Consider the following 15,817-nt stretch of genomic DNA (forward strand, 5'->3'; position numbering starts at 1 on the left):
AAATCAATTTGGTGGGTCAGTTTCTCAATTAGCATTTTAAATCCTTGCTACACATTAGAAATTTGCAAGAGAGAAAAATGTGTACACAAACACAAAAGCCTGTTTTAACATTTTATAGATGAATTTCAAACAGAAACTGTAACTTCACTTCTTACATTTTAAACTAGTTGAAAATAAAAGGGAGTTAAAAAAAAAAAAAAGTGCCTGGCACCTAAACTCAGGGGATTCCCTATATCTCACCAGGATAAAGTTTAATTTGAATAAAGTGTTCTTAATTTTAGAATAATGAATACTGCTAAAATTCTTGAAAAAAACTATAAGAGAAAATAAATTGACTGGAATATTTATTGGAAAATCTATGTCAAGCTCCATAATTTAAAATTATTTAAAACAAATTAAAAACATCTATAAAAGGTCAGAACATTCAGTATTTTAAGCTAAAACTAACTTTAGAAAATTGTTTCATGGTTATAAAAACAATTATAACAAGGTATACATTTTTAATTATAGAAAACAGTAAAAATATAATAAATCTAACAAAATATGTCTTGCTGTTAACTTGGGGGGGAAGGTGGTAACAAATATTTTTATTTTATTTACATATATTTATTAAAAGATTTTCCATTTGACATTGCAAATAGTCCCATTTCTCTTGTCTTTTAATGTAACACCTGAACTTACACAAGGAGATAGAATACATAAAATTACAAAGATGATGGTAAAGTAAGGCACATCACACCCAAATTACACACTGAATGATTGCAAAGGGCATAACTCACACATATAAGGCATATTAGTTTTAGAAAAAGAGCAATGCCCACCTCCAGGTACACACAAGTGCGCACACACAAACTCCACTTTATTAAAGGAGGAAACAAAATGGATTATAAGTAAATAGGCTTTCACTTTCCTATGTTAGTTTTTAAGCTCTTTTCAGTCATAATGAAAATCTATTAGAGAACAGGATTTTCTTCAAATGTGTATGGTTCAAACACGATTAGTTTTTGTATCCAATACTCTATTTTGTACTACTGTTCTTTTATTAATGTGCATATATTTATATTCTTTAAAATTAAAATTTTGAAAATTGTAAAACGCTGTTTTCTACTTATTATGCCATAGTTAAATGTTTACATACTATTCTGGAAGACTGATTAAATGACAACATACAGGTTTAGAAACAAAATCTGGTATTATCGAATGTATGTATATTGGATAATTTTAGCAAAATGTTTTACTCTATTTACCCCATATACTATTATATTCTGAACTTTTATATTGATACAGTGAGGAATTTTATTAACTGGAAACAAGTCCCAAATTTCTGTTCTATGGTTTGACAAAATTTTAAATACCACTTTTAGTTTGATTTTGATAAATTTGTATCATGTGAAGAGACCATGTGATAGCGAAAATAAAGTATATACATGTATCTTCCACATCACAGTTTTTCTAATTGACAATAACAAATTATAAATGGTAATCATTATTTTATCAAGACTCTACTATTATAAGAATAGACCTGAATATATTCACCTCAATGACAGACAGCAAATTGGTAATTTTACATTTAGAAGAAAAAAGTTAAGTGTAACATTTGAGTTGATAATCTTTTGTGAATGTGTTAAAGATATGGGTTATCAGCACAGGAATGAAAACTAAAAACACTTTAAAAATAAGTACTGTAAGAATATTTATATACAAATATGGCTCATTAAGAAAAAGATTATTAAAACATAATGTGATTAATACATTATATTAATTCACAGTATAAACACACATTGAGGAGTAATTTAAGTCAGGAATAAAAATACAGATATAATATCAGTTAGCACTATTAATACATATTTTTTCTGTCATATGCATGAAAATATACACATAGATATAGCTCTTTTAAACCACTTTTACATAAATATTCACTGATTTAAATAAAAGTTGAAAGAGGTAGAATTTGTGTCAATGTTCATGATTTTCAGGAACAAGTACTTCGAATATATTATTACTGTTCTGTCTTTAACAAGTCCATACAGCCAACTCATTGAAAGTCAACATTCTGAAAAAGAGGGGAGGGGAAAGGTGGGTTAAGAGAAAAATGTTAAACAAAATTACTCAGAACATGATGAAAACTTAAATTCACTAATGTTTTAATTGAAATTATATTCTCTACTACAACCCTTGCCTATTTAGTGGTTAAGTAGTATTGTTTTCTACTTCAGAGACTGGAATAATATAGCATGCTAACTGAGAAAAATCACTCAAAACAAGGGATATTATGTTTAGGTTTAATAAAATACAAGTGTATACAAGTACTGAAAATTATGTTGTCTGAGTTTTAAAATGTTATGGATAGTCAAATATTTTTCAAAATATTTTCATGTGTTATCTAATCATCCTCCCAATCAAAATGCACACATTAAAATATGAAATATCCCATAATGGAAACACTGAGAAAGTAATTATATTTTTCTATACTTAGGAAGACGTACTTAACAAGATATTATCAGACATGCTTCCTAATTTGATGTAAAATAACATTTTTGATAAGAGGAAAAAAAAATGGAAACAAGCTATATGTCCCATAAGAGGAGAATGATAAATAAATCCCAGAATATCCATGTGAAAAACCATTAGATCACTATTTTAAAATGGCATTTTTGAAAATATTGTTAATGATATCAATAAATGCTCATAACAATATTAGGGGGGAAACCACAAACAATAAGACAAAACAGAAACAGGATAAAAACTACCTTGAATATGATCTCTATTAGAATTACATGTATGTCTATGCATGTGTATGTATGTTAATTACAAATTAAATACAAGATGTAAGTATACCAAAATGCTAATTGCTATTTTCTCTGGGTTGTAGAATTAAAAGTAATTTTGATTTTACATCCATTTAGTAGCAGCATTTTCATAATAGCAACCCAAGTATTCAACAACTCATGAATGGAAAACAAAATTTGGTATATACATACAATGGCATATTATTTAGCCTTAAAAAGGAAGAAAGTTCTGAGACAAGCTACAACATGGATGAACCATGAAAACATTATGCTAAGTGAAATAAGCCATTCACAAAAAGGACAAACATTGTATGATTCCATTTATATTGAGGTATATAGAATAGTCAAATTCATAGAGACAAACTGTAATGGTGACTTTCAGGGGGTGGAGGGCTGAGAGAATGAGGAGTAAGTATTTAATGGGCACAAAGTTTCAGTTGGAGAAGATTAAAAGAGTTCTGAAGTTGGATGGTGGAACTAATTTGTTCACAACAATGTAAATATACTAACTGCCAGAGAAATGTATACCCAAAAATGGTTAAAATGATAAATTTAATGTTATATATATTTTTCATAAAAATTTTTAAAATGATTTTTATTTTCTTCTTTATACTTGTTATTTTATGTCTTTTTCAGTGAGCATACATTACATACAATAAAAAAAAAGTAAAACTAAATTGGGTTATATATTTTTACTATTAGAGACACTGTAAATGTGGGTTGATATGACCATTTCTTACTTATTTCTGAGTACTTATGGGGAAAGCCCTTAAAATTAGTTTTGGTGATAATATTTAGAAAATATGGATGGAAATGTGTTACCAATGAACAACATCATTAGTTTATTTGGGACTTTGCTAATGATTGTCCAAGTTTTCTAATCTATATCTACTATAATGGCTATAATAAAAACATGGAAAATAACAAGCACTGAAAAGGACTTGAAAAATTAGAACGCTTACATTGATGGTGGAAATGTAAAATGGTACAGCTGTGTGGAAAACGTTTGGCAAGTACACAAGAAGTTAAACAAAGAATTTCCTTATGACTTAGCAACTCTACTTCTAGGTACTCCCAAGAGATTTGAAAACAGGGACTAAAACAAATCCTTGTACACAATAGCTAAGAGATGAAAACAACCCAGGTGTCCATAACTGATGAATGGATAAACAAAACGTGGTATGAACACACAAACGAATATTATCCAGGCATAAAAAGAAAGTAAGTTCTGAGATATTCTGTAACACAGATGAACCTTGACAGCGTTATCTGAAGTGAAATAAGACAGACCCTAAAGGACAAATACTGTATGATTTCACTTAGATGAAAATGTAAGTAGGCAAATTCATAGAGACTGAAAAGCAGATTAGAGGTTGACAGGGACTGAGGAAATGAGGTCAGGGACTGAGGAATTATTGTTTAACTAGAGGCCCGGTGCACGAAACTCATGCGCGGGAAGGGGGGGGGAAGAGGCTGGTGTCCCCTCAGCCTGGTCTGCACCCTCTCTAATCCAGGACCACTTGTGGGATGTCCCACTGCCAGTTTAGGCCCAATCACTTGCAAACCAGGACCTCTGGCTCCTAACTGCTCACCTGCCTGCCTGCCTGATCGCCCCTAACCACTCTGCCTGCCTGCCTGATAGCTCACCCTGCCAGCCTGGTAGCCCCTAACTACCCTCCCCTGCCAGCCTGGTCATCCCTAACTGCTCTCCCCTGCCAACTTAATCGCCCCTAACCACCTCTGCCTCAGCCCCCGAAACCGTGGCTTTGTCCGGATGATGTCCAGTATAATTAGCATATTACCCTTTTATTATTATAGACTAGAGGCCCGGTGCACGAAATTCGTGCACGTGTGTGTGTTTGTGTGTGTGTGTGTGTGTGTGTGTGTGTGTGTGTGTGTGTCTCAGCCCAACCTGCACCCTCTCCAATCTGGGACTCCTTGGGGGATGTCCGACTGCCTGTTTAGGCCCGATCCTATGGATCGGGCCTAAACAGGCAGTCGGACATCCCTTTCACAATCTAGGACTGCTGGCTCCCAACTACTCGCCTGCCTGCCTTCCTGATTGCCCCTAACCACTATACCTGACAGCCTGATCACCCCCTAACCACTTCCCTGCCAGTCCCTGATACCCCGGTCACCCCCAAATGCCCTCCCTTGCATATTCCCTCTTTATTAGATAGGGTTTTTTCTTTAGCATATTGGATAGTCCTGTTTTGGCTCAGCGGATGGATGAAGCATTGGCCTGCAGAATCAAGGGTCCCAGGTTCGATTCTGGTCAAGGGCATGTACCTTGGTTGGGGGCACATACCCAGTGGGGTGTGTGCAGGAGGCAGCTGATCAATGTTTCTCTCTCGTAGATGTTTCTAGCTCTCTATCCCTTTCCCTTCCTCTCTGTAAAAAATCAATAAAATATATATTATTAAAAAAAGAAACATTTAAGGTTCCTCCATATCTGCCTGGCTGATGTGACTCAATGGTTGGGACCCCAGGCTGCCACCGCTGGCAGGGGATGGGGCCCTGGCCAGGCTGAGACCCCAGCCCAGGCTGCTGCCTCAGTCCAGCCAAGCTGAGACCCCTGCCCAGGCTGCCATCTCAGCCTGTCTGTGGATAGTCCGGTGGGGGTGTGCGTCTCCAGCCCAGGCTGCCTTCACTGGCCTGAAGATAGCTTGGTGGGGGTGCACCACCCTGCCGTTGCTGCTGGCTGGGTGATCATGCAGTTGGGTGCCCGGCCCTGCAGGAATGAGACCCCAGCCCAGGCAGCCGCCTCGGCCAGGGATCATGCGGCTTGGGTGCCAGGCCCTGGCGGTCTGAGACCCCAGCCCAAGCAGCTCGGCTTGGGGGCGTGGCCCTGGCGGCCTGAGACCCCAGCCCAAGCCTGTGTGGCTTGCCAGCCATCCCGCGGCTTGGGGGCATGGCCCTAGCAGCCTGAGACCCCAGCCCAAACCGGCGGGGCTTGAGAGCCATCGCGCTTGGGGGCCATGCCCTGGCAGCCTGAGAGACCCCCAGCCCAAGCTGGCTCGGCTTGGGGGCGAGGCCTGGCGCCCTGAGACCCCAGCCCAAGCCTGTGCGGCTTGGGGGCGTGGCCCTGGCAGCCTGAGACCCCAGCCCAAACCGGCGGGGCTTGAGAGCCATCGCGCTTGGGGGCCAGACCCTGGCAGCCTGAGACACCCCCAGCCCAAGCTGGCTCGGCTTGGGGGCGAGGCCTGGCGGCCTGTAACCCCAGCCCAAACCGGCGGGGCTTGAGAGCCATCGCGCGGCTTGGGGGCAAGGCCTGGAGGCCTGAGTTCCCCCAGACCAAGCCGGTGTGGCTTGCCAGCCATCACGCGGCTTGGGGGCGTGGCCTAACGGCCTGAGACCCCAGCCCAAACCGGCCTGGCTTGAGAGCCATCGCGCTTGGGGGCAGGCCCTGGCAGCCTGAGGCACCCCCAGCCCAAGCTGGCTCGGCTTGGGGGCAAGGCCTGGCGGCCTGAGATCCCCCAGCCCAAGCCAGCTCGGCTTGCCAGGGATCACTTGCGAGTCTCCCCTCCCAGCTCCTCCTGCCAGCGTGATTGGCACCCCAAGTCCCGCCCCCGCGCCTCCTGCTGGCCCAATCGTGGGCGTAGCGGAGTGATGTATTTGCATACTTCCCTTTTATTATGTAGGATGGATACAGACTTTCTGTTTAGGGTGGAAATAGTGGTGATGGTTGCACAACACTGAGAATTTAATGCACTGGGTTTTCACTTAAAAATAGTTAAGATGGCAAAGTTCATACCATATGTATTTTATCACAATTAAAAAATGTTTTCTAATTCATCACATCTTTAGACATTGCTGGAATCCACAATATTCTGTATCAGTGGTTCCTGAAGTGCAGTCTGGGGATCCCTGGGAGTCCCCAGGACCCTTTCAGGGGACCTCAAAGGTCATGCCTTTTTTTTATAAGACTAAGGAATTACTGGTATGTGCTTTTTCACTCATTATCCTACAGGTGTACTGCTGCGTTTCCCATAGGCTACATGATGTGAAAGACCAGGTAGCATACTATTTTAGATTTGTGGGCACAGGTCTGTCACAGCTACCTAATTCTGCCACTGTAGAAAAGCAATCTTACACAATATGCAAACAAATGGGTGTGGCTAGGCTCCAATAAAGCTTAATTTACAAAACCTAGGCCCTTCAAATATCAGTAACCCTGGAGGCTTCTGTATGTTAAAGAATAGCACATAAATTCTGAGTCATTGAGGAAATGCTTACTCATCTCCTATGTACATCTATTAAAAGAGGCAAAGAAATGCATAATTTTTTAAAAGAACTGACTTTACGATTTCTGTCAATGAGCCTGCATTTTTCAGAGTCACCTACCTCTCAAACCCTGGGTCTGACATGCTCTTTCCCATTCATTCCCATTTCCAGTGAGTCAGCACAGTCATTGACACTTCCTCAGTCCTAGTGCTCTGGAAAACTGCTTTGCCATACCTACTCAAGCTCAAACATTTGCATGTCCTGTGACCTGACAATTTCACTATTCAGTATACACCCAAAGAAATGCACATGTCTGTTCACCAACATACAGGTACTAGAATGTTCATAACTCTTTGTAATAGCCTGAACTGGAAATTACCAGTGCCTGTCAACAATAGAATGAGTAATGGACTGTGGTAAAGTTCACATAATGGAATACTACACAGCAACAAGAATGAGCATTCTACAAGGACACACAATAGTATGGATGAATCTCACAAATGTACTGTTGAGGAAAAGAGGCCAGAAATGTATATCATTTTTAAAATGTCCAAAAACAGGCAAAAAAAAAAAAAAATCTATGCTTTTTATAGTCAGGGCGGTTACTATTAGAGCAGGGCTTATGACCAAAAGGGAGCTCAAGTGAGGTAATGCTTTGTTTCTTGGTCTGGGTGCGGGTTGCATAGTTGTGTGCACTCAGTTTGTGAACATTCACTAGGCTGTATTCTATGACACTTTCTGTACATAGATTTTTAAAAATCTGTCGTCTTAGCTTTCAATAATATTTTACTGATCCTGAACTGATGATACTGTTCCTTTCATATCTCTTTCTGGTTTCCCTGCCTCTGGTGTCTACCCTGCCCAATAAAGCCCAAATACAATTTTGAGTTAATCTGCCAGGAACAGTTTTTTCTTTTTCTTTTAAATATATTTTTATTGATTTCAGAGAGGAAGGGAAAGGGAGAGAGAGAAACTTCAATAATGTGAGAGAATCACTGATTGGCTGCCTCCTGCAGGCCCCCCACTGGGGATCAAGCCCGCAACCCAGGCATATGCTCTGACTGGGAATTAAACTGTGACCTCCTGGTTCATAGGTCAATGCGCAACCACTGAGCAACACCAGCTGGGCTAGGAACTGTTTTTTCATCTTAACTCCTCCCTTGTATGTATCCTGTACACAGGAGGACCTTCAATGGCTCCCCCTGACTTACAGAATACAGGCTACAATCTCTCATTTAGTCTCACATTAAATAATTCTAAGTATCCTACTCTACTTTCCACGCCTTTCTCCCTCACTATTCCCAACAACCTGTAATTCCAATCAGATTCAGTCTATTGTGCCACATGCATTCCTATCTGTCTTTGTCCACACTTGTATCATCTAGTACTTGTTCCCTGAATTTAGCACTTCATAAAATATTTCTCTGTGAGGTCTCATATCGTCATGGAGCAGAAATGTTCAGTTCAATGAGTTTTTATAATCGTATATACCCTCATATCCTCCACCACCAAATAGAACATTCCGTTATTCCCACCAAAGGTGGTCAGAAAGTTCCCCTGATCACTTTGCAGGCAATCTCCCTGCCTCCCCAGAAAACTACTTCCTGAATTTTCATAATCATAGATTAGTTTTGCTTGTCCATGGTGTTACATACATACCTTTCTAAAAATTATCAGTTTATATGTTCAGGAGAATGTAAAGGAGATTTCAGAGTAGAACTAAGGGGTGGTGTGGGAAGACCATGCCGACGCATCTCCTGGATTGCTCGTTCTCTGTCAAGTAAGATCAAATAAGAGATAATACCAAAAAGGGCTATACAAATATAAGGTGCTGCTATTGTTGTTAATGAAATAATTTCTATTTCTACTAAAGTTAAATCCCATGTCCTTATATGATTTTTAAATAGTAGATAAAAGATTTCAATTAAAGGAATTGTATTATAAGAGATTGTTCAAAGGCCCTCTGAGTACAGATTTCCAAAGTTGGATGGTTCCTCCCTCTGCTCCTTTCTTTCCCACCTCTTCTTGTATACAAATCTAGCCCTCTGCCTCTTTCTGCCTCAAAACTCCCAAATGTCAGAGTAAAGTAATCCATTCTCTTTGTTATGCTTTCCTTCCCCGTGTCTGTCTGCCCCACAAAGCAAGGGGACTGCACTACCACCTCCTTGTGAGCAATCCAGTCTCTGGCCTGGACTTTTTATGGCTTGAGTTCGTCAGTATCCAAGATTTCTACATACTTGGGTGTTTCACTAACGCTTTTTCACTATTAGTCCCCTAAAGAAACTTTTTTAGATGTTTCCCCCACAAATTATCCCCACACTGCATGAAATTTTAATACACGGTACATTGTTTACATACTGTAGCCCTTTGGAGGGCCATAAGTTATGGTAATACCTAGGGGGTTTTGCCACTCCCTCTTACCCCAAAAACCAATTTTGTCCCATGGGAGGCAATATTGCCCCTTTAAGACTGCATAATCTAGTTGGATGTTAAGAAGAAAAGACATGGTCATGTGGGTCAAGGATTTTTTGGGAACTGGGGTAGGGAAAAAGGAGAGAAATTAAGGGGGGGTCTATAACCTTACGCAATCGAGAGTTTGACTTAGGACCTGTGAATTGAAAGAATTTAAGTTATCATTAAGAAATGGAAATAATTATATATATACAGTTTAGCATATTAAGAAACTAGGTCTTCTAAACTACAAGATTAAAAATAGCTTTCACAACACTGACACAATCTCAGGCTTCATATCTTACTAAGATAATAAATACTGAATTTCTAGCAAATTCTGTCTATACGTCAAACAGCACATCAATAAATATTTTAATGTCAATGGATAAGAATAAGAGAACTAAAAAATTGACCTAATAAGCAATTTTTTCCCACTATTTGAGAATATCATCTCAGAAATGTTGTTATCTATGGTATTAATATAGTAGGAAAGAGTAATTGAAAAAACTTGACAACTGATTTAAAAATCAGATACTGACTTGAACTTTAAAGCAGGTCTTATTCCTGTTTGTAACACTCGGGGATTAAATTTTTAACATAACGAAGCAAATGAACTGAAATCCAAGAGAGTATGAAAACTGCTAAGCCGAGGAGAGTCTATTACAGAGTTTGGGAGCACAGGCTTTAAAATTAGACCGGACTTGCCTGAATTTCATTAGTGACTCTGCTATTTACTCCTGTATGACTCCCGTTTCCTATAATATAGGCATAATAATAGGTTAGGATTATCAAATATATACATAGTATCTGGTATATATTTGTTAAAGCCCTTATAATCATCAGCATCATCACTTATTTGATGACTTGTATTTAGTTTCCAATGGGATCATATTGTTTTGGACTCCTGTGGAATCCTTACTAGCTTGTTTATTCCCTAGCTATATCCTCTGAAATAATGACCTAATTTTGCTATGGAAAACATTCACACAATACCTGCTACTTTATTTACTGTACTGATATTATCTTCCACAACACTTGTTGCCTTTTTAGGAAGAATTACTGAAGAAATTTATTTTAAGCATTAATGCTAAAAAACAGTTTGCTATTTGTAAGCCACATTAAACACTTTTTGAAATAGAACAGGACATAAATAAAAACACTATCTAATGCTACAAGTTTTTCTTACCGTTCATATCTTTCAGTTGAAATCTGCCTTTTCATGGCATCATGATCTGTTTGTAATTGTGCCACTTTAGCCCGAAGCATGGTGTTCTCCCGGCTTTGACTAGTTCTTAAAAACAAATTTTAAAATTCAAAGAAATAAGTAACAAATGTTCTGTTTTGTAGAGTTTAGTGTCATAGATTTTTTTTGGTGTGATTAATAAATACAAAGGAGATGATTCTTAAGAATGAAAAAAAGGGAAGATCAAGACTTTCAACAATAATTCTCAAAACTTCTGGAGCTTCTATCAGTTCCCTTTTTCATGCATCTTATTTAATAAACATTTAGCATGTGCAAGGCACTACTGCAGTGCTGCAGATACAAATTTGAGTAACTACAGGATTGTAATGTCTAGTTGTAAAGTATCTTCACTGGCTTTCTTGACTCTTGCCTCAGAAAGAGAAATGTTTCTCTTTTTAAAAGTTACTTATTCCACTTGTATGCACCATCTACTCTGGGTTTCCGCTCTTCTTCCCACAAATATACCTAACCCTCTCCAGCCTAAAAAGACACCATCATCAACCTCCTCAAAGGTAACCAATACACATGAGGGTCAAATTGCCCAGCTTTCTTAAAGTATTTTTCCTAATCCACAGCATGAAATGCTGCTGACACACCCATCCTGAAATGCTCTCCCCTTTGCTCAAATTTAGTCATTTTTACAAAGTTCACTCATTCACTTCCATGGGAACCATCTCTAGTGAAGATACACAAATCTATACCTCCAAACACGGTACCTCTTCTGAACTAAGTCCCTAAACTTCCAAAAGCAGCAGCCACATAAAGTATTTTGGTTTAAACTGCCCTTCACACTCCCTTCCCCCTCTCCCACTGAAAGTTGAAACATTTTTTTTGTTCCTTTAATGTTTTTAATCATTTGTTTTATGCTACAAATCTACAATTTACTCATATTAAAATTATTTTTAAGAAGCTATTTTCCTCACATAGATTGATTTAAGATACTTACAATTTGCTTTCTGAAAGGGTTAACTTCTCTTTAAGTAACTGAATTTCTGTATCCTTCTCTTGGGAAGTTAAATGAGAATGAAATTCTTTATCTCTATTCGTAGCCAACAATGATTCAAGATTTTTAATCGTATGTCTCTCACTTGACAATTGTGTTTTTAACAGCTCTGATTCTGATTTTACATTTTCTAATTCCATCACAACCTACAGAAAAAACAAGGGAAGATTACTTCAGCACATTTTTTTTTTAACATTTCAAGAAAATGATTTTAAATATAATAATGTTACATGACTTCGGCACATTTTAGACTTACTCAGAAAAATTACCTGCAGAGCTACTAGTATATCCACACACATCAGTTCCATCATTTTGGGCATCAGTTAAAAAATCCTGAACCACTCTTTTAAGTATAAAAAAAAAAATCTTATTTTCAAAACAATCTTTGCTATTTTCAGTAAGGGCTTATTTGGCTATGAGATCTACTCCAACCTTCAAATAGTTTTCTAGTACTACCTTATCAGGAGAGGGTCATTATCATAAACTCTTAAAATATGGCCACCCTATCAGCAAGGAGGCCCTTCTGATCTATTAAATCTGTGTCCTCTGACTACATGATTAAGCCATTATTTGAGCTTCTCAGTACCAGTAAACAAAGATACTAAATGAGTGAAAATTGAAAACACCAATGTTTGAAAACACACATTTAAAGTAATGCTTCAGTTTGGGAATGGGAAGTTCTAGCTAACTAGACTTTTAAAGATTTAAATGCCTTGAGATTTAAAAAATATATATATATATTTTTTATTGACTTCAGAGAGGGAGAGATAGAAACATCAATGATGAGAGAGAATCATGGATCAGCTGCCTCCTGCACGCCCCCTACTGGGGACCGAGCCCGCAACCCGGGCATGTGCCCTGACCAGGAATCAAACCTGACCTCCTGGCTCATAGCAACCACTGAGCCACACTGGCCAGGCTGCCTTGAGATTTTTATCAGGAAAAATATTCTACTTAGGAAGCAGTGAAGTGCTCACCACTCCATTTAAGTCTTATCTTTAAACAAATAAAGAATGTATTGGGATATGCTCCTATTCTATAATGAGAAGACTAATATCTTCTAAACACCCATCTATTCTAAAACAGACAGCTCCTAATTTCATCACCACATTTGCCAGAGAAATCCTGGCAGAGAATCTAGTAGTCAAAGTTAGTTCTCAAAATCCTGCAGTCAAAAGTAACTACTCCAAAGGAGAACAAATATATTAGGTAGTGAATGATAAATTAAAACAATTAGAGTAGGGCTCAGTAAAACAATGTGTTACAACAATATAAGTTCTTACCCTCTCATATTCAAGGTTTTTAGCATTCAATTGTTGGGTCATAATATCTTTGCCTGAGTCAAGCTTAATACAGAGTTCTCTAAGAGATGACAAATCACTGAATACTGTTGCTTTCTCATCTTCTTGATGTCTCAGCTCTTCTTCTAATCTAGATATGGCTTTTGCCATTGATGAGATCTGAGATTCATAGGCATGATGTGCATTTATGTGCTGAAAATAAAAAAGAAACAGGTAAAAAGTTAGAGTAACCCTAAAGGCTTGAATTTGTGCAGCTACAACCTCACTTTATAAAAATATAAGAGCCAATATTTGCATATTTTTAGATACTCTCAAGAAGTTGCCTACTATATTTAAAGATGGCATATTTAATGCTTATTAAATGAGTTGCATATAATTATTAATCATGGTAAATAAGTACTTCATGTATATATTTAGAAGATAAAAAGATGAAAATTATTGTTCTAGGTTGTTGTGAATATGAGAGTTCTTTAAAGCTACAGTAAATTTTCCTTTATAAATTGTTTGTTATTCTAATGCCTTTTCAAGAAAAGTAACATATATATAGGGTGAGGCAAAGTTTACAGTTGTTCGTATGGAAAATAATACAATAATTAGTAAATAATAGTACCAGAATAAACTGTTTTGTGTACTCACCACTGTAAACCTACTTTTGCCACACCCTATACTTATCACTCATCAATTGTCTTTAAATTCTGAATTTCAAAATGGAGTTTGCTTTAAAACCAAATACCTGAAGTCATATTTAAATTTAATTTAATAATACACTACTTTATAAGATAATATTAACTGAAATAATGAGCAAAGTTTGAAATACTGAAATCCACCATTTAAATGTCTCATAATTTAGATTATGAGTAATAAATACAAAGTGACTTAAACTCTACTTCTAGAATTTAGGAAGAAGTCCGCACTTGAAAATTAATTCGAACAGGCTCTTTTGAAATGAGTCAACATAAAAAATAGGATGCTGTGTGTAAAGATTTAATAAATGTCAACAGTTTCAGAAAAGTAAACATTTGGATTTTCCAAATATTAATGAATTAAAAAAATCAAAGTTTCCCTCAAACAAATGAATATAAATATGTAAATCAATTTCATATACCATTATAACATGAACAATTATAAAGAACCTAAAGAACAGTTTTTCCTGAGAACTCTTTTGAAGGTTGCAAAGCATCCCTTTAATTATTATACTCAATAGAAAGTTTATAGAGGTAATGTATTAGTTTCCTAGGACTGCTATAACAAATTAATGCAAATTACTGGGTGTCCTAAAACCATGGAAATTTATTCCCTCACAGTTCTGGAGGTTACAAGTCTGAAATTTATGTCAACAGAGTTGGCCTTTACGGGAGATTCTGAGGAATTTGTTCTATGCCTCTCTCCCATCTTCTGGTGGTTGCTGGCAATCCTTGTAGTTCCTTGCCTTGTAGACATATCCCTCCAATCACAGCCTCCATCTTCACCTGCCACTCTCCCTTGTGTCTTCTGTATCCATATTTCTCCTATCTTATAAGGCAGCAATTTTCAACTTCTTTCATCTAATGCCACACATAAAGTAATTACTAAATTTCTGCAGCACACACAAAATATGTTTTTTGCTGATATAACAAAAAAAAAATAGGTATAATTTTGATTCATTCACATGGGATTGCTACTGTGTTGACTGTCATTTTTTTTTTTTTTGACTAAGGGAAAAGAGGTCAGTGCCCCTGACTAAATAGTCAGGTACTGCATGTTTTTAAACTTCTTTCAGCACACTAGTTGAAAATCACTGTTATAAGGACACAAGTCATTGGATTATGACCTGCCTGGTTTAGTATAACCTCATTTTAACCTGGTTATAGAACTGCAAAGACACTACTTTCAAAAAAGGTCATATTCACAGGTACTAGGTATTAGAACCTAAATATATATATATATATATATATATATATATATATATATATATATATATATATGGGGGGGCTATAATTCTACCCACTATAGATAATTAATACTTTCTCCTAAAAAATGAAGACAACCTTATACCAAAAACACCAAAAAACCCTAATAGCCATCTATTCTAAATAAATCTAACTAGGGTCTCTATATTTTAATTGAATTCAAGATTTACTTAAGAAAATTTTACTAGACTGTCTTTATGTTAAGAGCTTATTTAAACTGCATACAAAAGAATAAATTTGGACCCTTATGTTATATCATACACAAAAGTCAATTCAAAGCGGATCAAAGACCTTAACATAAGAGCTAAAACTTACAAACGTTGTTGGAGAACATAGGGAAAAGTTTCATTATACTGGACTCAGCAATTATTTCTTAAATATGATACCAAAAGTTATGTAATAAGAGTATTAGAAATAATTGGACTTTATGAAAATTAAAACTTTTAGGCATCAAAGGATAAAACTGAGTGGAAAGGCAAGCCATGTATGGGAGAAAACTTACAAAACACCTATCTAACAAGGGATTCATATCCAGATTATACAAACAATTCCTACAACTCAATAACAAAAACAACCTGATTGAAAAATGATGCCCTAGCTAGTGTGGCTCAGTGGATAGAGTGTTGGCCTGAGGACCAAAGAGTCCCGGGTTCCATTCCCGTCAAGGGCATGTACCTTGGTTGCAGGGTCCCCCAGGCCAGGCCGTGGTCAGAGCAAGTGCAGGAGGCAACCAATCCATGTGTTTCTCTCACATCGATATTTCTTTCTCTCCCTCTCTCTTAAAATCAATGGAAAAATATCGAGTAAGGATTTAAAAAAAAAAGGGGGGGGGGGCAAAGGATGTGAATAGACATTTC

At 37.2% G+C, this 15,817-nt stretch overlaps 1 protein-coding gene across 7 annotated transcripts in view; it reads right to left on the reverse strand.

The window, feature by feature from the left end:
- Positions 1-327: 327 nt before the first annotated feature.
- The window catches only part of CEP135 (centrosomal protein 135), a 71,182-nt gene continuing 55,692 nt past the window's right edge, over positions 328-15,817 (reverse strand). For 4 of the 7 annotated variants that reach the window (XM_079768963.1, XM_079768964.1, XM_079768966.1 and 1 more), the window contains 5 exons: positions 12,994-13,203; positions 11,654-11,856; positions 10,651-10,755; positions 8,673-8,786; positions 328-2,053 (listed from right to left, as the gene is read on the reverse strand). In XM_079768963.1, coding sequence (XP_079625089.1) covers positions 8,687-8,786; positions 10,651-10,755; positions 11,654-11,856; positions 12,994-13,203 — 618 coding nt within the window. In that variant the 3' untranslated portion in view covers positions 328-2,053; positions 8,673-8,686. Of the gene's footprint in view, positions 2,054-8,672; positions 10,220-10,650; positions 10,756-11,653; positions 11,857-12,993; positions 13,204-15,817 lie in introns of those variants that run through there. The other 3 variants (XR_013813428.1, XM_079768968.1, XM_079768967.1) reach the window with 3 other exon arrangements.

This window comes from Cnephaeus nilssonii (genome assembly GCF_951640355.1).
Source record: "Cnephaeus nilssonii genome assembly, chromosome: 1".
Classification (NCBI taxonomy): domain Eukaryota; kingdom Metazoa; phylum Chordata; class Mammalia; order Chiroptera; family Vespertilionidae; genus Cnephaeus; species Cnephaeus nilssonii.